At 37.2% G+C, this 22,500-nt stretch overlaps 1 protein-coding gene across 15 annotated transcripts in view; it reads left to right on the forward strand.

The window, feature by feature from the left end:
• The window catches only part of FOXP2 (forkhead box P2), a 554,228-nt gene that overhangs the window by 482,244 nt on the left and 49,484 nt on the right, over window positions 1-22,500 (forward strand). For 9 of the 15 annotated variants that reach the window (XM_074942274.1, XM_074942271.1, XM_074942270.1 and 6 more), the window contains 5 exons: window positions 5,481-5,618; window positions 6,787-6,969; window positions 8,669-8,825; window positions 17,051-17,264; window positions 18,964-19,068. In XM_074942274.1, the coding sequence (XP_074798375.1) occupies window positions 5,481-5,618; window positions 6,787-6,969; window positions 8,669-8,825; window positions 17,051-17,264; window positions 18,964-19,068 (797 nt within the window). The remainder of the gene's footprint in view (window positions 1-5,480; window positions 5,619-6,786; window positions 6,970-8,668; window positions 8,826-17,050; window positions 17,265-18,963; window positions 19,069-22,500) is intronic. The other 6 variants (XM_074942278.1, XM_074942283.1, XM_074942284.1 and 3 more) reach the window with 3 other exon arrangements.

Raw genomic sequence — 22,500 nt, forward strand, 5'->3', positions numbered from 1 at the left:
CTCTTTAAATATTCCTGTTCACTAGTTAATGAAAAGCTTACAAATACCACTCAGTTCATTGTCAGTTCTTTTTAACACTGTAAAACCAAGAAGATTGTGAAAGGTTATCATTATGATAGACATTGGACATGTAGCCAAATTGAGAGGGGGAGTGTTGTGCATGCAGTAGAGCCTTCTTTTAAAATAAGGTAATGAGTTTAACATGCGTTTGCTGCTAAAGAGCCTGATCCTGAAAACACTTACACAGATACATAATTTTACTCCTGCGTATTGCAAAAGTGTTTGCAGGATCAGGCACATATATATTGTGATATTTAGTGGGGAAGAAGGGAAGTTTCTTTGTTAAATATTTAACCTTGAAACCTTTCACTAAACTGTAGGGAGAGAGTATTAGCTACTGGTTACAGCTGGGGACTGGAAATAAGAACTCCTAAGTTCCAGTCCCAGCTCTGCCACTGAAATGCCATGTGATCTTGGGTAAATCATTTAAATTTGATTGCTCCTTCTGTAACATGGAAATAGTATTTCACTACCTCGCAATGGTTTTGAGAGTCTTAATATTTGCAAATCACTTGGAGATCCTCCGCTGAAAAGCACAGTGGAAATATTGTATTTTTATTTTGTTATTATTATTTTAAATTTGGAGTTAAAAACAAATTTGGAGATAAAAAAATCCCTCTGCATTGCAAACTAGATCAGTTTTTTATCAGAATCAAATCAGGTTGCTGGATTTTTTGAAAATTTTTGGAAATGTAGGATATCAAAACTTTCTTCTCAAACAACTGTGAAAGGTTAAGGCTGCTGGACAGTTATTCTGCCTTGTGACAGATAGTCTATTTGTGGCACAAGGAATATTGCTTTTTTACATCACCTGAGGAAATCTGTAGGTTTTTAACTTTATTCCCATGCCAATTAAGTACATAGGAATGGTAGTGAAATATTTTACCTGCTCGTGTACTCTGCAAGTAGTCCTGAATTATCCATGCAGGAGTGGAGTGTGGTTTTAAATACACAAACCCAGCCACTGCAGCTCTCCCATTACACTGATGTGGGGGGATAGCAGATTTGCTTGCCTTCAGTAAGATCTTCATCTTTATAACTCCTACATTTATGTATGTAGCCAGAAGTACCTATCTGAATACATCCACAACTGCTAATAAAAGTGTTATTTAGAGTTCTTCTTGCCTTCAGTGCTTTGTAAATTTGAAACTTGTCTGCTTTTGTGTATTTAGACATGTTCAGCTGCACTTAAAATAAAATTCTTCATTTAGTCCAAGAAAACAAGAAATGCATAGAACATAAAGCTCAAAAAACTCTTTACAACTATGTAGCTAACAATTTACGTGGCCATTTGGGGCACGTAAGACGCAAAGAGTTTTGTATGGTCCGTGTGCAGAGGACTCACCTATTCAGGAGACAGATCAGTCCATTGATCAAGAGGGAAAAGTCAACTTCATGACTGGTAGCTGTGGAGATCCCTAAACATATGCAACTTCTCATTCTGGGGTTTATCCTCTTCTTATTGTTTGGGTTGTACAGGTGTCCTGTGTTGCTTCATTGTGGTCCGTATGAGAACAGGAGAGATGGTATTATGGTATTTCGGCACATTTTCCCCCATTGTAATTTGGAAGAAACAGCCACCTTAAATTGGGAGAAGGGATTAGGGACTACTATCATCCCCAATCATTGTTTCAGGAAAAGTGGGGGAGCAGGCTCCCTCCCTCAAATACCACTAGGAGAAGGGAAATATTTTGATCTTTTGGGCCCCAGCACCTCTCTTTGGCTAACTTCTGTCGAATCATCAGCTAGGAAATAAAATATTGTGGCCAAATATACCCCCTTACTCTTAATTCCTCAGGCAAGGTAGACCCTGCTTACTGCATGCAGACGATGGCAGAAACACTCAGCACATCCTCCACCATCATTCTCTTGATCTCAGTTGCCACATATGGCAAGACAACAGATAAATGAAGTAAAATCAAACTCCTTCGCAATAGGGTTAGGGTGACCAGATGTCCCGTCCCAAATTTATAGGGACAGTCCCGATTTTTGGGTCTTTTTCTTATATAGGCTCCTATTCCCCCAACCCCATCCGATTTTTCACATTTGCTGTCTGGTCACCTTATAATAGGCTAAGCCTAAGCAGTCATGTAAGTCGCCATTATGGATTCAAATTTGAAGCAGCAGTAGCTTCCACAGTCACAGAGCCCAAAGTTTGCTAGTCTTCTGTAGTACTGTGGCTGAAAAGGCAATTTTGGAAAGAACAGAGCATATGGAAATTATTTGGTGTACTGTAACCTCCTCTATATTGTATATAACTCAGAAACCTGGAGGACATTGTATAACAGGTTGTGGATGTAAAACAGATATGATGTGCTTCACATTGTCTCTTTTCAACTGCTCATGGCATTTGTATTTGAGGTTTGTTGACTTGGTTGTATCAAGGGCTATTTCTATGAATAAAGCTAAAATTTGCCTCCATTTAATTTTTAAAAAATCATCTCAGAAACACTAAAAACTACAGATATGAAAAGCGAACAAACATACACATAATTGTAGGCTAAAAGGGCTAGTTTTCCAATGTTCTGTAATCCTAGACAGTGCACTAGCACCATCCCACCAAAGCAATAGAAGTGCAAGTCTATGGATCATTGAAGACTGTGAAATTTACCAATATATTACAATTACAGAAACATCTATGTGTAATAACTTTGTGCAGATTTACCATGAAGATTCATGGGTATTCAATAGCTCTCAAAATGGGTAGTTTCTTAGCTGTAGATAAATGGTTGTACACTGGATATGGTGCTAAAAGTATTAAGCATGTTTGGATTCTCACTCAAAATGTTTTAAAGGCCATATTTAATGTAGCTTTTGCCAGTTTCTTTGCTTCTGTGTTATTATCCAGTACATTGTAAAAAAACGCAAATTAGGTTGTTTACTTCTAGAGATATAGTTGAAAAACAGAGAAAACTATTGGAATGGGAGAACTTGCATGAAGGAATAAATTAACAAGGCTAGTCACCTGGAGCACAAACAAGTACAACCCCAACAAGACTCCCAATATACACTACATGAGCAAACAGAATTGCGAATTGTGAACTGGCAGGTATAGACAGTTCTATAGTCCATAATACATCTATCTCACGATCTGCTTCATATTATGAGTCAGATTCTTAGCAGTTTAAACCAGTAAACCACTCACACTGAAGTTAATAGTGCTGTGCTGATTTACATCACCTGAGAATCTGGGCCACTATATCTATATTGGTTCAGGTGAACATGTAAGAAGAAGTGTGACATAGAGAGGGAACACAAGTATGGCAAGGCCTATGCCATGTGGTATAGTTTATAGGTAATATATTAATGGATAGAGAAACTCCTCCAAGGTTTAAAGGTTAATTTAGTGTTTTAATTGTTAGAGGGCCTGCCTTTCTCTCTTCCTTTTCATTTCAGTTTGATTTATGTCAGTTAGATGGCAGCACTGAAGCAAAATTCATGAAAGAAGGCAAATTCAGACCTGGAGAAAGTAGCTGAAACTCCCATCAACTCAGGGTTGAATTTGAGTTCGTACATCCCAAAACTTTTTCAAACCGGTGTGTCTTCTCTCTGTGACTTCATAAGCTTAGAACAAACAATGCTGTAAACAGACGCATCATTTTCAAACATCACAACACTCCTAACCCCTACTAAATAACTTATTGTAAGTGCAAAAAGAAAAGGAGTGCTTGTGGCACCATAGAGACTAACCAATTTATTTGAGCATAAGCTTTCGTGAGCTACAGCTCACTTCATCGGATGCTGTAGCTCACGAAAGCTTATGCTCAAATAAATTGGTTAGTCTCTAAGGTGCCACAAGTACTCCTTTTCTTTTTGCGAATACAGACTAACACGGCTGTTACTCTGAAACCTGTCATTATTGTAAGTGGATTCTGTTTTTGTCTCTGCCGCTTTTATTTTACAGTAAGCATTTCTGAAATATTTTGATTAGAGTTATTTAACTAGGGTCTATACACAAGAATATTAGACTTTTTTATTATTGCGGTCACTTTTACAATCACATAGTAATACATTTATATTCAAATTCTGTACATAGCATGACTGTAGCTTGTCAAGTGTAACATTCAACATTTTCAGATCAAAGTAAATGTGAACCAATGATGTTTTGTTTACTATTAGATGAATTGGGGTAATTTTACTATATTTTCTTATAAACTCAAAGTTCAGAACATCGTATTCATTCCATTTCCATTTTCTTTTATATAAAAGTTTTGGTTTGCACACGCCGTCATCTTCCACGGAATAGATTATTTTACCAGATATGTTAGGAAAGCCTTGATCATTAAGACACATTGGGATTCAATCTATTAATAATAAAAACCTTTGCTGCTTTGCAAAGTACCATAATGTCCTGAGAACATATGGCAAAACAATATTTGTATTAATGATTGCTTTTATTTACAGTAAAAGTGAATTGTTTTTTCTAGAAAAGAAAGTGATTGCTTTTTCAAAGGTTGCAGACTTGGCACAGTGACAAGCTATTTGATTATGTACTGTTAGTTGAAGCAACACCTTTAGACTGTGCATCTACAGTAGACGCTGAGCACATATCTCATGCTCTTACACAAGGTTTCTCTCTCACACACAAACACACACCCTTGCTCTCTGCTTCTCTCTCTCTCTGACACACACACACACACACACTGACTCTCATTGCACAGCACATAGAAAAGAAAGTGATAACCACAAAAGAACCTTGAACAAAAACATTCTCCAAGAGTTTAATGGACAAACTTTAAATTGGCTCATGTGAAGATTTCCAAGCTTTGGGTTTTAAGTCAGGAAATCCTGAAAAAATACAGTTTGTCCAGAAAGGCCAGGGTTCTAGGATAATGTCCCTTCTCTCACTGACTATATCTGTGCTGTTGTTTTTCTGGTACAATCAATACTTACTAAAAGAACAAACCTAACAGGAAAGGTTTTCTTATATTTAAAATAAAGCATTGTACATACGTTTTGCTGGTCTAGATATCTGTATTGTGTAAGATGTATCTGTATTGCTTTCAGATGCGTAATTTTTTATGTTTGTTTTAGTCATATCTTTTGAAACGGTCTCAATAGGTTTTTCTGTGCGTAACATTATGACACTTGATAAGATGATTGATTATGAAGTGTTGAGAGCCCTACCATGTGATCATTTATTTTTAAGTACACATTTATGCTAGCCAATGTTTAAATCTCATGCAGTAATACATAAGAGATGTGAAACATAAAGCTTGAGTCTGATCAAATCTGATGCCTCTGGAAATAGAGTGCCACCGCACTGTGGTCTTAAAATAACAGATTTTTACTGAGACTGGAACTTTACAGTGATAAATAGTATGGTCCATCTTTGGTACAAAATAAAAAAGAAGACGTACAGCTGTTATGCAGATGAGCTAAAATGTGTTTGATGATGATATCTTCCTTTCTCTGTGCAGGTGCCAGTGTCAGTGGCCATGATGACTCCCCAGGTGATCACCCCTCAGCAAATGCAGCAGATTCTCCAACAGCAAGTGTTGTCTCCACAGCAGCTTCAAGCACTTCTTCAACAGCAGCAAGCAGTTATGTTACAGCAGGTAATGTGGGTTACCTGCTTTGGACTGTTACCGTAACCCAAGGAATTTTCTTAGATATTAGCTATGCTTGCATGGGACTGATTTTCTAGTGTTTCATATTTCTTTGCTCAAGAAAGTCTGAAAAAAATGAATGTTCAACTTCCTAGTCTTCAGATTTGTTGCTGTGACTGCAAAAAATGTGTCAATCTACAGGCAAATTTGAAACATTAAATGCTGTGTATAAAACAACAGCAATGGCAGATGCGTTATGAACACTGAGCAAATCAGTATTTACATTTTCAAGTGCTTAGGCACATTTGAATTGCAGACTTGCCAAAGGAAGTGTAAATAGACTTGTAGATAATTGTTACTGTAAAATTCATAACACTTTAGTACTCCCTTTAGTCATATAAGTGGAATGTGGTTATGAAATGTGAACTTACCAGCTTGTTTCAGTAAAGGTGAAAGTCATTCCTTTGTTTATTTATTTTCCTTCCAAAAATTTGTTCCAACAGAGGTTAGAAAGAGGAGGGGTGAGTACATTTCCCTCAGCACAACACCTGGCAGCTAAACCCAGAGTCAATGAAAATTCGTTCTTACAGTAAAGACAGTGTCAGTGCTCAGTACATCAATACAACCTGGAGTATAATTTCAGCTATAGGTTTGGGTGTATATTTCATTATGACAGAGAAAATAATGTGTCTGTTAATCTTATTTCTTTCATGTTTAAACACTTTGATATCTAGTATCATGATCATTACAGGCAATTCACCTTCAATTGCAAATCCGGCATCCTGCCGCACAGGCTGACAGAGTAATTAATTTTTTTCCCCAAGAAATCGACCATTTGTTTGGTCTACCTGACTTCTTGCAAGTGGCAGAGCACAGCTTCGAGCCTGTTCTCTTGGCTATGTGAGGCATGTAGGGGTAATAATCCGGGGAGTTAGCCTGGCTCTGCTGCATCCCCCGTTAGAACAGAGATGTTCTGTACCCTTCGGTTTAGGAGATTTTGGAATCGGCACTGGAAAATTTCAGAGCCGCCCTGGGAAAAAATGTATGTAGATCTGCCTCTTCAAATCAAACACGTTTTTGTTATGAGGTGAATCTTAATGGCTACTCTACCATATGCCAGTCTAGAGGAGTTTAGGAGATTTATAATACTTGAAACTTTTGCCTTTATTTATTAAAGTCAAAATGGTTTATTCAGCAACAACTGCAAGAGTTTTACAAGAAACAGCAGGAGCAGTTACATCTTCAGCTTTTGCAGCAGCAGCAGCAGCAGCAGCAGCAACAACAACAACAGCAGCAGCAGCAGCAACAACAGCAGCAGCAGCAGCAGCAGCAGCAGCATCCAGGAAAGCAAGCAAAAGAGGTAAGATCTGTGAAACTCAGTGCTGCAGATTAGCTTGGGCCTGAGAAGGGGCGTAGACAGGACCAGAAAAGTTTGAGGTCTTTTTTTTTTTGATAATGAGGTTCTGGAGGGATAGCTCAGTGGTTTGAGCATTGGGCTGCTAAACCCAGAGTTGTGAGTTCAATCCTTGAGGGGGCCATTTAGGGATCTGGGGTAAAAAATGGGGATTGGTCCTGCTTTGAGCAGGGGGTTGGACTAGGTGACCTCCTGAGGTCCCTTCCAACCCTGATATTCTATGATTCCTATCAAAGATGTTATTCTTACCGGGGGTTTTTTCCTGAGATTAATAACAGTGACGGTAGAATTCTGCCACTCCCTCCCACATCCTTTTTTTTGGAGTATTGGATTTGAGGGTGACAACCCAGTGCTGCTGTCACCTGACATTCACTAATGAATCACAGTATACAAAGAGCAAGCTGCGCGGTGGACAAAGTACAGATTATCTTGTATTCACAGAGGCTCTAAATTGGTGAGGGATCCTTACTTTCCTCCATGGTACAGCTCAGAGAGCATGCAAATTTAGCCCATTGTTTAAAAAAAAAAAAAAATGGTGGAGCCCAGATTTCAAAGTCGCAGGCCCCTGATTAATGAACTGCTACTGCAGGTTTGGAGTGGTGAGGAGAAAGTTACAGTTTGATGTGCTCATAAATCAACCTGACAGGCTGGTTTCTCAGGCCTAGCTTGCACTTGTCAGCAAACTGCATCAAATATAAACATAATACAAACAAAACATGCTGAAGTAGTTAAATTGATCAGCAGGTATCCTAGACGTTGTCTTCAAGCTGTCCATTATGCAAACGCACAGGAAACAGTTCTGACCTCCTGAGGCTTTGTTTCTGTTTGGATTTGTGAATAGAATTTCAGACAGCCATCAACTACAGAATAGAAATTGCTCCCTTATTTCTCCCGAGGCTCTGGGCAATCCACATGACTTGCTCCATTATGCAGTCTGTTTTCCAGTGAGCGCATCAGAAGTTTCTCTTTTCCCCAAACTAAAAACGAAAGGTCTTCCATAGCTGCTTGTCTTTCTTTGACATGTGACTGCCTTCTTATACCCCCGAGTCTAAAAAAACTCCAGTTTGTCTTGTAATGCCTCACAAAATTGAAAGTTATACTTTTACTTATAATAGGGCACTTCTTTGTCTTGAATGTGGTACTGGTTTTAATATTCCAACAAGAGAAGAGAGTGAGCTAACAGGCCAGTGAAATGAAGGCTACATCCCAGTTTACTAATAGATCACTGGAGACCATATTCATGGGCCACTGCGGACCGAACTTATTCAGTCAGAAAAACTGAATGGAACAGTTGAATCACAAACTGTTGTAAAGAGTTAGGCTTTTAGCATAGATATATTTGTTATCATCTGCCATGAGCTGATTTTTTTTTATTATTTCTGAACAGCTGTTACCTACTTTCTCTTGATCCTTTTCTGCAGTGTATTATTAATTGTATTTTGCCTTTTTTCCCTAACAACCTAGTAGTTTGGAATAAAAATAGTGGAAAATTTCAAATGGTTCCACTGTCTGAGTATTCTATAAATAATATTATTATTTAATAACTGAGATGAAAGGGGAAACAAGTGGAGTTTACATTTTGTTCTTGCAGCCTTCACTGCAGACTTTATTCTCTGCTGTGTTTGTTTGTTGTTTTTTTTCCTAGCAGCAGCAGTTGGCAGCCCAGCAGCTTGTCTTCCAGCAGCAGCTCCTCCAGATGCAACAACTCCAGCAGCAGCAACATCTGCTGAATCTTCAGCGTCAGGGACTCATTTCCATTCCACCTGGCCAGTCTGCTCTTCCTGTCCAGTCTCTGCCACAAGGTATATAAACAACATATGACTCAACTTATTTCTAATTCACAACTTTTTTTTTAATCATTTCATTTTGACCTGAACTTCAGAAGTTTCCTTTTATTGCATTTAAACCATACTTTAATAATAAACTATTATTGTTAATATTATTGTACTACCTAGTTTTCTTGAGGCTGATAAATTTTACTACATGCTTTTACTAGAGAAAACTGCTTTTGAGTGGTTTTTCTTAGGTATAAAATGCATATTTATTAGTCTTATATGCTGAAAACAATTTCTAAGGGCAACACAATTCAAGCACCATTGATTTACACTGAGGAACTACAGAAAACTGATTTAGTGAGAATGTAATCACTCCATTTAACATGAGTGAACAGATACAAGCGAGAGTGGGCAATTGATATAAAAATGGCTGTTTACAAATTTATTCTTTTAAAAGAAATAATAGTCGCCTATTTTGTGTAATTAAAAAAATTGTTGTAAAGCTAAATTGACTAATTTGCTGGAATTTGTTGGACCAAATCTTTATATCTCAGGATTCCTTTTCTTTACCATCCTTTGAGAAACTTAAATATAATAATAATTTTCATGACGGTAAATTGTGATGTCACTAATGGAGAATTGTGACTCACATATAATTACAAGAAGGGAATGTTTCAGAGTAGCAGCCGTGTTAGTCTGTATCCACAAAAAGAACAGGAGTACTTGTGGCACCTTAGAGACTAACAAATTTATTAGAGCATAAGTTTCGTGGGCTACAGCCCACTTCATCGGATGCATAGAATGGAACATATAGTAAGATAGATATATAGATATGTATATACATACAGATAAGTTGGAAGTTACCATACAAACTGTTTCAGAGTAACAGCCATGTTAGTCTGTATTCGCAAAAAGAAAAGGAGTACTAACCAATTTATTTGAGCATAAGCTTTCATGAGCTACAGCTCAAGCTCACTTCATCGGATGCTGAAGTGAGCTGTAGCACACGAAAACTTATGCTCAAATAAATTAGTTAGTCTCTAAGGTGCCACAAGTACTCCTTTTCTTCATACAAACTGTGAGAGGCTAATTAGTTAAGATGAGCTATTATCAGCAGGAGAAAAAATCTTTTGTAGTGATAATCAGGATGGCCCATTTAGACAGTTGACAAGCAGGTGTGAGGATCCTTAACTTAAGGGAATAGAAGGGAATGGTTTTGGAAAACACTCTTTAAGATTTTGTCATTGAGATCAAGATTTCTGAGTGCAAAATGTTAATGGAAAATCTCCGCCACTGTCACTAATACATTAATGATTCAGTATTTAGGCATTTTAAGAGAAAGGGGGGACTCAGATTTATGAAAGGTAAATTTACTTAGGAATAAATACCGTGGGAAGGCCAAAGATTTCACATGTTAAGAACTCTATTCTGCCATCACCTATGTAGTGCATAACTTTAGTTTTTGCTTACATTACAGAACAGAGATAAGTTATAGGTCTCTTTCATGTAAATTATATAATATCTGCTCTTTAGGACCCCTATCCTTCAATAAGTTCTGTGTGGGCTGTGTCCAAGTAGAGTTTGCTTGATTTATATGAGACTCTATGTGGACATAAGGGTTCATTCATGAGGTACAGATTGTAAGACTTGAGACTTGGAAGTTAGATGAGCACAGGGGGAGTGTACTTCATACAGACAAAATGGGGACGGAACAATGTGGGATAAGTGACAACTTAAATATAGTGTCCCAGCATTGCCAGCTGTCACAGTTTTGTTATGAGTCTTGTGTTTTGGCCATTTGGCATTTTACTTAAAACTCCATGTTACTGAGTGCTGGCCTTGAGGGGGTCTACTTGAGGTCCAGCCTACCTGTGACAGCTCTGCTAAGGAGAATGAACCAACCCAGATCCACCTGTTGATAGTTAATTGTCTAAGCAGTTGGGTAGCAGTTAATTAGGTAAGGCGCACCTGAACATAATAGCATAATAAAGGCTTGTGAGTTCTCAGTCAGGGGGCCCCAGAACAGAGGAAGGTCCTGAGGAGAGAGGAAGTTACGAAGAGCAGAGGCTCGTGGAGAGAAGGAACAGGACCAGAGAGAAAGTGCTCCCAGGCAAGGGACTGGAGCAGCCCAGAAGAACTGGGGCTCCCAAGGCTTCTGGGCTTCCTGCCAAGAAACTGGGAGTCTGGAAGACCTAGAGTCTCCACGCAGGTCTCCTAGGGGCTTTCAGTCTCCCAGTTCCACAGCAGGGAGTCTGGAAATTCTAGTGTGGGGGGACTTCCCCAGAGCTGTAGACCCCACAAGCCTGAGGTCCCTGGCTCTGAAGCAGACCATATGGTGGGGCTGCACAGCATTCCACCAGGCAAACTGACAGGGTTCCATCAGAACCCTGCCTGAGATTTGGCAAAACTTTGTCAAACTCAACTCACTTTTGTGAGAAGTTTCGGGTTCAACCAACAGGCATTTCCTAATTAAACCTTAATTACATGAGAATCTCAGCTTTCATTTTTTAAAAAAAGTAAATGTCTAGCCTGTATGGTTACAGATAGATGCTTGAAAATGTGACCCAAGCACTCTGTAGAGGCTCAAAAACAGAAACAAAAATAACCCCAAATTTACTATTATATTAAATCTCATGATTTTGATGATCATGACTTAAGATTTTTGAATGTTTCAGCTTGGCAATACTGATTTCCTTTTCAGTAAAGCACCATGAGATTGGGGGGGTGGGAGTACTTGAAGTGAAATGTCTCTCTGAACAGCTTTACTTTCTGCATTCCTCTCTTATGCCATGTGTTGCAAGAGGAATTCCTCGGGTTTTCCCTAACATTGAGTGATCCCCCTAGATTTCTCTAAGAACTCATACCCAATTACATTGATAGTCATATATAGAGTCATAGGACTGGAAGGGACCTCAAGAGGTAATCTAGTCCAGTCCCTTGCACTCATGAAAGGACTAAGTATTATCTAGACCATTCCTGACAACAGTCTTAACAAAACAGTCATTCACACATTTCTAATGGAAAAATAAATATAAAATAATTCTCTCCTTAATGTTTTTCTTTTAATAGTTGTTTTAGCAGAACTATTAAATTGTGCCTTAATTCCTAATTCCCCCTGAGTATGCCTTCCTAGAAGGATTAGCTGTAACTGAACTAACAATGAAAAAAGCTACTAAAGAGTTAAAATATTAGGGAGAAATGTCTGCATTTAAAATATTTCTGTAATTTTATCATCTAAATTAAGTAAACCTCTTTGGTTTGCATCTGTTCTGTGCTTTTGAATCAGAACAGATATTGGTCAAGGACTCCTCTTTTCTCTTTTAGCTCTGCTATCCATTTTATAGGGTGCAGGGCAGAAAAGGGATGGAGAAAGGAAATGCAGAAATATATTTTAATAAAGAAAACAAGGAAACTGGTTTAAAAATAAATATGGGGCTAGATTTAGGTAGGCACAAAGGGGCAGAGAATAGGCAGAACCTTAACTCTGTGCACACCTCCGATCTGTTGGTCAGCAGAGTAGAAGCTAGAAAGGATGGAAAGAAGGACTCTGCATCTTGTAAAGGGCTGTAGCAGATTATTTCCCTCTTTGGAGCAAAGAGTGAAGAAGATTAGGAATTGTGACTCACAATCCAGGTTCTTTCCCTGGGCTTCTCCTGAGACAGTGCAGCTACATACTGCCCCTTAGACAAGGATGTGCCTAAACTACAGTCTAACTTGAGTAATGAAATCAAAAATAATCAATTGTCAGTCAGATGAGACAGGCCCACATAGCAGTCACCCATATAAAACATCCTCATACTATTACCTTCAACCTGGGAGTTCTTCCTGCCCCTGGCTTAGAGTTAGTGAATATGGAATTGTGTTTCTTATGAAAATAAAGATGTCTGCACTTAACGAAGTTCCATGTCATATATTTTCTGTGGTGGTGCAGAGTAAAACTCTCAGCACTAAAACTTACTGGAAGAGAAGGAGTATATGTGGAATGCAGTAGAAAGACATTTTGTACTTCAAATGACTCACTATCTATGATACAGGAAGGACTCTACCCCTTATACAGAAGGGAATCCTCAGTTACTATATTTGAAATTCCAGATGTCTTACACATCCACAAAATCCTTCCAAAGATTATTGGGCCCCTGTGTAATTCTGATGTCTAAGAAACCATTATTCACATGCAGTGTTTGAATATGGGGCTGGTGAATAGTTCTGCACTTAAATCCCTAACTTATCAATATAAAGATGTTTGTTTCCGTTTGGATAATACAAACTATTCTATATGGATCACATTTGAAAGATGTGATAAACTGAATGAACGACTAGCAGGTCTGAAAGACGCAAGGAGATTCTTGTTTATAACTCAAAAAGATCAGAAAATATCCTTTTAAAATACAGATTGTCAATGACAATTGCATAAACCGAACATGGTTTTTGCGTTCACTAAGCCTAAATAGAACAACTTCCTAAATTTAACTGTGAGGGGGCAGCAGATTCAAAATGCTGTGATGCTTGCCCCTGAAAAATAGCACTTATATTGAAGTATAACTTCTACCGTGTCATAACTAGAACATTTATAACATTTTCTAGATGTTCAGGTGCAACAAATAAGCTGTTAGAAAGAAGGTGTAATTTTAGCGTTAACCTTGTAACAAGATACAATCTTTCCACTATTGAATGCCTAATAAACTGTGTCTCACAATGAGAAACTTCTATATCATGCTACACTGATGCTAGTTAAATGCAGAAGAATTTAATATCAATTATATATATGTATGAACTTACTGCTGATCAAGCTATGTAGGAGAATTAAACACAGTCACAGGGATAGATTTTAAAATCACTAAGAACTAAATAAATAAAAAGGAGAGTGGAGGAAGGTGAAGAAAGAGACTTATCTAAACTCTCCTCAAAATACCAAGCATTCTTTTGGGTCCAGTACAGTATTAAGTGACCTCATGCTCTATTAACTTCCTTACTTTTACATTCCTGTCCTTTCTCCTTTTAACATAAATGGTGCTGGGAAAAGGCAAATGAAACAAAGAAGCTCAAGGACACCTTGCTAAATACACCAGAGCCAGATATTTGGGTTCCCCAAAACCCAAGCAATATTGGCAGACCCAAAACTTACTGGAAATGCAGCTCAAACCACACCTTAGCTATAGAGCAGGGAGTGTGGGGCAGGAAGGTGCCCACTGGATGCCCAGGAAAGTGTTAAACAGGGTGGCACACAAAAGCCAGTTGGTTCACTCGATCTCTCCCTCCACCCCACTGATTAGGCCAATGAGTGGCAGAAGGAGTTAGAGAAAGCTCTCCCCTTCACAGGCAAGTTTTCTTGCGCTTGGAATGGGGGAGGGACAACAGGAAGGAGAAAATGTCCCAGCACAGCCAATCTTATATTCTCCCCTCAGGACCAAAGAAAGGCCATCCACCTGCTGCTCCAATCAAATTTCCTTGCTGCTGAGAATGGAGAAGACATTTTCATTCAAATTTTTTAAAATATGTTTTTATCTTTAAAAAAACAATAAAAATGAGGGATGATTTCACTGACAGAGAGTTAATGCTGCAAGAGAAAGGGAAATATTTTAAGAGTGTTTAATGTATCATTTTTCTCCCTCTCCAAACTGACTCCATTACTTTTTGATTTGATCTGTGATCATCATATTAATGGATGACTACTTTTTACAGTAATTGCATGAATTATTTGCAGAGTTGCTGAAAAATACCTTATATAAACTGTGTAGTAATTACTTAATGTCATTAGAAACAGTTACAACTGTTGTTACCAGTGTCATGTTGTCTCTTGTTACCCATAGGTCTGATTCAGTAAAAATAGTAAGTTTGACTTCCATGCTATCCAAACTGTATAAACTCCAATTTTTGAGATGTACATCCCAAATCAACCTTTTTTTCCCCACGTTGTAACTAACCCAGGGCACCACTGTATGTTAGTATCAAAGGTAGAGAAGAAGTAAATATAGCAATTATCATACAGAATAATGGAATAAAAAAATAAGATCCTAACTTCCATTCAGTTGGTTTCCAGGCTACCTGGACAACAAGATATTTCTGTGAATAACTATCGAAGTGTGCAGTCTGGCTTCCATGGCTTTGCATGCTTCCTAATAAGATAGTTGTTGACAGATTTTGAAGAACGTACTTTATTTTTCAGTGGGTTTTAAATTGCACCCATTTTTAGCAATGTGAGCTCATGTACATTCAATATAAAATATTAGCTAACAAAGAGCAAACTTGCTAAAAAGTCAATGAAAAATCTCTTTATCTCCTGAAAAGGAATCTCATTCACCCATTAAAGCCACCCGTTCAATCAAAAGTCTGAACGAATAGATGAACCTTTCATCGTTCTCAGAAGGTCAATAAACTGAGCTTTGTCAGAACACTGGGGGAGAAGCTAAATTCAGAGTCAAAGGCCACCCACTGAGAACACCCTTCCTTTCCACCACGCAACTCTAGTTACTGTGAGCAAGAATGTTTTAGTTGATTTCAATTGTTGAGATGATACGTAAAAGAGAGGTAGTTATGCTAGCCATGACCCAAACCAAGCCAGTCTATATAGATCAAATCCACCCATTCAGCTGCATGGAAAAACAAATTCCCAGAAATAAATTGGTATGCAGTGCAATCTACAAAGTATGGGTGTGATAACAAAGTGTAGCATAAAAATCTCTGCTGAGTTAATGAGCTTTCTCATTCTGCTCTACGCATGTTGAGTAGTCTTCAAAGGCAAACCTGTCCAGTGGTGACAAAATCAACAGATGACTGTGGCAAAGTTTACCTCTGAGAAGAAATGTCACAACCTCCTAAGTCAGATGCAGATGGGCATGGGAGGGGAAAGTGATCATATTCTTCTGTTACCGGTGTTTTGCAGTCCTTTCCTGCAAGCCAGCAACAATTTGTGATGGAAATTTCAGTACTTTCTTACAAAATGTATGAGTGAAGGACAATACTTGACAACACTCTCTCTTATCATCTATAACTTCTGTGGGCCAAACACAGACACTGTAGTCACACAGTCCTGACCACAAATGTATAAATGCAACATATATGAGATTTTGGTCCTTATCTCAGGCTGAATCCCTACTGTGCTCAGCATGGCTCACAATTGGGGGACAGGGCAAGGGTGGCTTTAAGCCAGCTTTACAACTCTCCAATAATGGGATTAATCAGGGTCTAGGACAGTCCCAGTCATAAATTAGAGAAGCCTCAAGGATTCTCTGAATTATGCCAATGACCCCGGGGGAGACTGGTGAAGCTGAGGCGTAGGGACACCCCTTTCTCCTAGTCAGGCCCTCCAGTCTCCTTCCCATAACAGGGCAGGGAGAAAGGGTAGCAAAGGAACTGCCATGATGACACTACACTACTTGGGGATTCATCCATTCAGAGTGAATCTTCAGGGGGCCAGTTCTGTTGCCTTTTTGGCTGATTAGGCAGACAGACCAACTTGAGCAGTCACCAGTATTGGGCCCTGTGTTGTTTGTTAGCATGGTTATTCAGCCAAAGAATTGGTTTTTACCCATTCAAACTACATTTTAAACTAGGTAAATTTTGTTAATTAAACAATGCTAGTTAATAGATGGCTGAATCTATTAAAGTTTGTCTTCACTGATTCACAGATTCTGCCCTAACTTTAAACTTAAAGTTTGTCTTCACTGAGTCACAGATTCACAGATTCTGCCCTAACTTTAAACTTGTTGCAATCCCATTGATTTCAGTTTGGTCCATGAGTTTGATTTGATTTTCATTTAAAAAGAAAATTAATGCTTGCATCCTTAGTGCAATCAGATATATTTTTCTATTTCCATTTCATTGTTGGTTAAGCAGTACTTCTGAAGAGCAGAGTGAACTTTGGATCCATTGAGTCATGTCTTTGTATCAAGAAATTGATTCTACAGACAGTGAAAATCTCCTTTAAAACTTTCTTTAATAGTTGTTTTTCAAACAGGAGTTACCAGTTAGTCTTTGTAGTTTGCCCTCTTTGATCCTTGAACAAGTGTTTTAAGAAGATGCATAATCATATTAAAATTGGTGACCTTTTTTTAATTGACTGTAGCACAAGAGAAAAGCAGCTAAATTAATTGGGTGCCGATAGAGGAAAAATGAAATTGTTTTACTACATGTTGATTGTGCTGGAAAAACAGCATCACCTTTATTGTTGGCATTAATCCATTAATAACACTGAGCTCATTATATGAAACTCTTACTTTGTTATATTAGTGGGGCTCTCTTTCGTTTTATAGCTGGCTTAAGTCCTGCTGAGATTCAGCAGTTATGGAAAGAAGTTACTGGAGTTCACAGTATGGAAGACAATGGCATTAAACATGGAGGGCTAGACCTCTCTACTAACAATTCCTCCTCTACTACCTCCTCCACCACTTCCAAAGCATCACCACCAATAACTCATCATTCCATAGTGAATGGACAGTCTTCAGTTCTAAATGCAAGGCGAGACAGGTAATTCTGATGAGATTCCTACTGTGCTTATCATCTGACATAAACTTTGCTTTTGTTACAGTTAGGATCATACCATAAAGACAGAGAGCGTTATTTCACATAATGAGTTGTATTATTTGAAATCACAAGTTTCTTCGCTACAAAATCAGAAAAAATACAGAACATTGAAGGTTGATTAAATAAACATAATTTTTCCAGTATGTTTAATCACATAGCAGGATTTTCACCAAACACCTCTAATTTTGCAAGTGCAATTATGAGTACACAAATAATGTGCCTTCAGTTTTGCACCCACCATGAACTTTTGGTACTACTGGTGACGTTAGATATCCAACCGGTAATTTGCATGTGCTGGCTGGTATTTGTAGATGCAGATTTGTAGACACTTTGCAGGCAAACAACTACATTCACAGAATTAGAAGCCATGTTGAGGCCTACAGTATTAAATCGGTCAAGTCACAGAAAGTGTAAGCAGGATATCTAACAAATTGAAGATGTAATTCAGTTTAAAGAGTCCATACACACTGTTGCATAGTTAAATTTGTGCTGTTTAAAAAAATATATATTTGAAATTTTGAGGAAAGCACTAAAGAAGAAACACGAAAGGCCAAATTTTGCACTTATGTGCACTGAGGTAGTTCCATTGGCTTAATTCACTGGAGTCATTCTAGTAGTTACTGTAAATTGTGACATTGTAACACAGCAGAATTTGGCTCTAAGTGTTAATATTATAAATATGCCTTTTCAGGCTCAGTGTACAGATATTCTTGGCTCCTCCTTGTTACCTTTCAGCACTTAAAATGACTGATATTGATGATCTCTTATGTAAGGTAAATTTAAACTTGGCTATTACAAATTCTAAATAGTACACAATTGTATTTTCAAAGAAATAGCCCCGTTCATTGTTGTAACATTTAAAATAGGAGACTATAATTTGATAATGTCCAGGGTCTTCATCTGAGTATCAGAGCAGTTTTCTGTTAACTTTATTATTTCAAAAATGGAACATCTCTGGATACTTTTATGCTGTTATTTTTATTAAGATTAATGTGATGATTATATGTTAGAGAAGTTGGTTTATTTCTTTGGAATCTGTAGCTAATACTCATCTCTGTGAGGGGGGAAAAAATAAAACCTCTTTGATTATTCCATAAGGATAAAACTATTGCAGACTTTTATAAAAAATTAAATGGAATATGGGCTTGTTTTCATGAAACCTAGAGCTGCTAATGGAAACAATGATTGTAAAGGGAAATATTTATTAATGTAAGTCACCTTAATATATAAACCCCCAGAAAATATAAAAGATTATACAGTAACATTCACATTATTCATAAGTTCCTGCTGTCCATCTTAAATATTTCTTTTCAGAATTGATCATTTCTGAGTGTATTTTTTATTTATAGGTAAAATGTTACGCTGAGGTCATATGGCAGAATTAGCATATGATATTATACAGTCATCTTATTTTTTCATCCTTTATTAACAGTCATCTTTGGCTCTATTTCTTCTCTAATTGGAACATCATCTAGCCTTGGCAGTTGAACTATTCAATAGAACGATTAAATTTTTCTGACTGCTCTGAGCTGAATTGACCTGTTTTGACCTGTTTGTCACTGATCGTAACCTGACAGGCGCTAGCAGCCTCCAACGATTATGGCTTTTGAGATTAATCTGATGCCGTATTCTTTTGCTACAGCTCGTCACATGAGGAGACTGGGGCCTCTCATACTCTCTATGGCCATGGAGTTTGCAAATGGCCTGGCTGTGAAAGCATTTGTGAAGATTTTGGACAGTTTTTAAAGTAGGTTGATTTTTATTCATTGGATAAAGGGGTTGTTTAAGGCTAAGGAATGATAAAGATGGCTAGCAAAATTCTACTGTAAAGCATATCAGAGTTCATGTGTACAGTCCGAGCAACTGGATAATCAAGGCCATCTGCAGACTGTCAAATTGTTATCCTTTCTTTCATGTAGAACACTTTTGCAGGCCTTTCAAACTCACAGTGTTTAATCCTATTATTATCCCTTTACTGAAATGGAGTCTTGGAAAATTTGAAGAGATGCTTTGGTTTTATGTTTGATAGCAAAGGTATGTAAAAATACGTTGTAAATTCGGATAGGTTGAGTAAACCATGTAGGTACATATAATGTGTGCATCTGTGTGCAAACAGGATTTATGTGTGTGCAATATATAACAATGCACACACCGTTTTAATGTACCAGATGTGTCCATTTAACCCTTCTTTGGTAACTTTAGCCTTGCCTTTTCTCTTACATGTGCATAAGATGCATACAACTAAAAACACTTGAAGGGGTGGGTTTACACCTTTCAGTATTAATCATTAATGAAAAAACTTTCCAGTTGCAGTTGTTAGTATTCTAAATAGCTGCCTAAATCTAAATGTTTTGAAAATAGATTACATAGCTCTCTAACAGCTTAAAAGTATAATAGGTTTTTTCCCCATTTATCAATTTCTTGGCAATTCTGTATTCCACTGTATTTGCCACAAAAATGCTGAGCCACTAAATATATTATGTTTATAGTGTGGACTGGGTTTTGTCAGAATAACCATATTATTTTTGGCATGCAACCGATCTTAATAGAAAGCTACAGATAGGTTTATATAGATGAGTAACTTCATGGGCTGAGACTCTTACGTTGTCATGGTGCAGCTAACAGGGTGAATGAACTGTTTCATGCTTCATCAACAATTAAGTTAATTAGCTCATTTGAAATTGCACTGCTTTGTTGCCAGGATGTTGGCAGAAACATCAAAAAGATGTGTTTACAAATGGTAGACTACAGGTTATATAGCAAAAGCACCTTAACAACAAGACGTAAGAATTCAGTATCATAATAACTTTATAGCAGAATTACAATGATAATTTTTGCAATGTAGTTTAACTCCTTCCTCCATTCTTCTTACAGTTTTGCAGTTTCAGGGAAATAACTGATATTAACTTCTAAAGCTTACTTTATATTTTCTCTCACTCTTGGTGAATGACTATTTATGAATACTTTACAGTGTAATTTCAAAAGCATTTTGTGCTATTATATAAAAATGATTTTGCTTTATGCCATATCTGTTGTAGATTAAAGAAGTTACTCATTGTGAAGGATTTTTTTAAACTACTGTTAGTGATTCCATGAGAAAAATAACTATATACTTCATATGTTGTTGTAATCATTATTGATGCTAAGAATTTTAGGCAGCTTAACTCAAGCTTTTTCCTCTCCAGGAAAAACTAATTTTTATAAAGACTTCCATCCTTCCAGGATATAGTGATGTTAATTCTTGGGCATCCCTTTCACAGTCCTTCTGTTAGGTCTCTTGTTAAAATCCACAGTCACTAAAACTATTTTGATTAACACTGTGTAGTGTTGGCTTTACAATTGCTCCTGGAAGATGTGGAAGAGACTCATAGCTTCCTGATCATTCTTGTGTGAAGCCAATCAGAGTTTACAGCAGTTCCATCATTTCATTATTTTATTTTTCCATTAAATTATAACTTTTGCTCTTCTAAAACAAATAAGAAATTGTAGGAATAGATGCAGCTGTTTATGAAACTGAAATAGTCAAACATTTTGCATTAGTATGAAAATGTGAATCAATATGTAACCTGGCATTAACTCCCTTAGTACCTTTCCATGCTCACACTAATGCAAAATCCCCATTACAATTAAAAAACATTTTATTTCAATTAAATATCAACTTTTAGTCCAAAGATTGACCATTTTTCCAACCCATTAACTTTATAGGTGATGACAGGACTAATGGCTGTAGTTATCAAGGCCTTGCTCTTAGTGTAATCTTCATTACAACATTGTAGGTTCTCTGACTTGAAACAGTATGGTACCTGTGTTAATAGAGTTAATGCAAGTGTACTGTACTAAAATGAAATATTGATAGAGCACACTTCCCCAACCAGTAGTGTGTATTTCTATAATATGCTTATGACAAGTTTGAAGAGCTCCTGGTTTATGAAGTGAACTCTAACTTCTTGTGCTCCGAACACAGTTCACCTAGAAGCTCGTGGGTTTAAAAAAACCCAGCTGTGCAGAGGCATCTGAGAAGGAGGATTAAGACAGAAAACACAGTGGCTTTGCTTCACTTTTGTAATAATGGAAAGGATTTGGGGTGAAGTGAAGAATAACTTACAGTAAATGACTGATAGTGATGAAAGGTTTTTACACCTTCATTTTTGTTAGCCAGTATTCAGTGTTTTCATCTTTGAAGTAATTTAAGATAATTATCTTTTTTGTTTTTGTTGAGATATTCAGATGCTGAAAGAAGTTAGACTTTGCATGCTGAAAGAAGTTAGACTTTGCATGCAGTGGAACAGATTAATAATGTTTATAACATTTATGCTATACGTATTGGAAAATATAATAGCATATCTTTCCTTTGATATCCTTTAACTCGGGACACCAAACCGTAGTTTATATTTTATGGAGCAATTTTTAGTCCTGATGAAATGGTGTTAGATTACAATTGTTCATGTGCACACAATCAGTTCTACTGACTATTCTGCAAAAAGAACTGCTTTTAGCTCAAAATGTAAAGACAGATGAGAAAAGATTATTACATAACTGCAAAGAAGACGACAAGAGTTAAACAAAATACTAGACTTCGAAGAGAGGAGATTAAAAGAGTGCCAAAAATGTTTATGAAAATTTTGGAATTTTACTATAAAACAGGTGTTGACAGAAGCTAACCATTTTTCTGGTCACTAAGTGAGGAGCTCGGAAGATCACTAAAAGCATTTAATAGTAGTTCTTCATTACTGTCTTATAAATGTCAGAATGTAATAACATATGACAAAACTTCACTGTATTTTGTCTGCAAAATTAATTATCATTCCATTGGTCCCAAGTCAGTTTGAGTGTAGATGGATTTGACTTTTAGAGCTTAAACCAAAAGGTTTACAATATAACATTCCAGCCAGCAGACAAGTGTTCTTTAACCTGCATGCAGCAGACGCCAGCAAACAAAACGCAATCTACAGTACAAAGACGGGTAATGTTTTCCTCTATAGAGACAGAATTGTTTGTGTTGGGAAAAAATCATGCTATAGAAGATAGACCAGCTTGCCAACAGGAGAGATTACATTTATTATCAGAAACATGTGAGCACATTTAAAAGTCTACAAAGAATATTGACCAAACATCATGGAAAGAGTAATAAAAATAAAAGCATGAGAAGAAACTATTTATTTAATGATACACAGTGCAG

Source organism: Natator depressus, chromosome 1 (genome assembly GCF_965152275.1).
Source record: "Natator depressus isolate rNatDep1 chromosome 1, rNatDep2.hap1, whole genome shotgun sequence".
In the NCBI taxonomy this organism is placed as follows: domain Eukaryota; kingdom Metazoa; phylum Chordata; order Testudines; family Cheloniidae; genus Natator; species Natator depressus.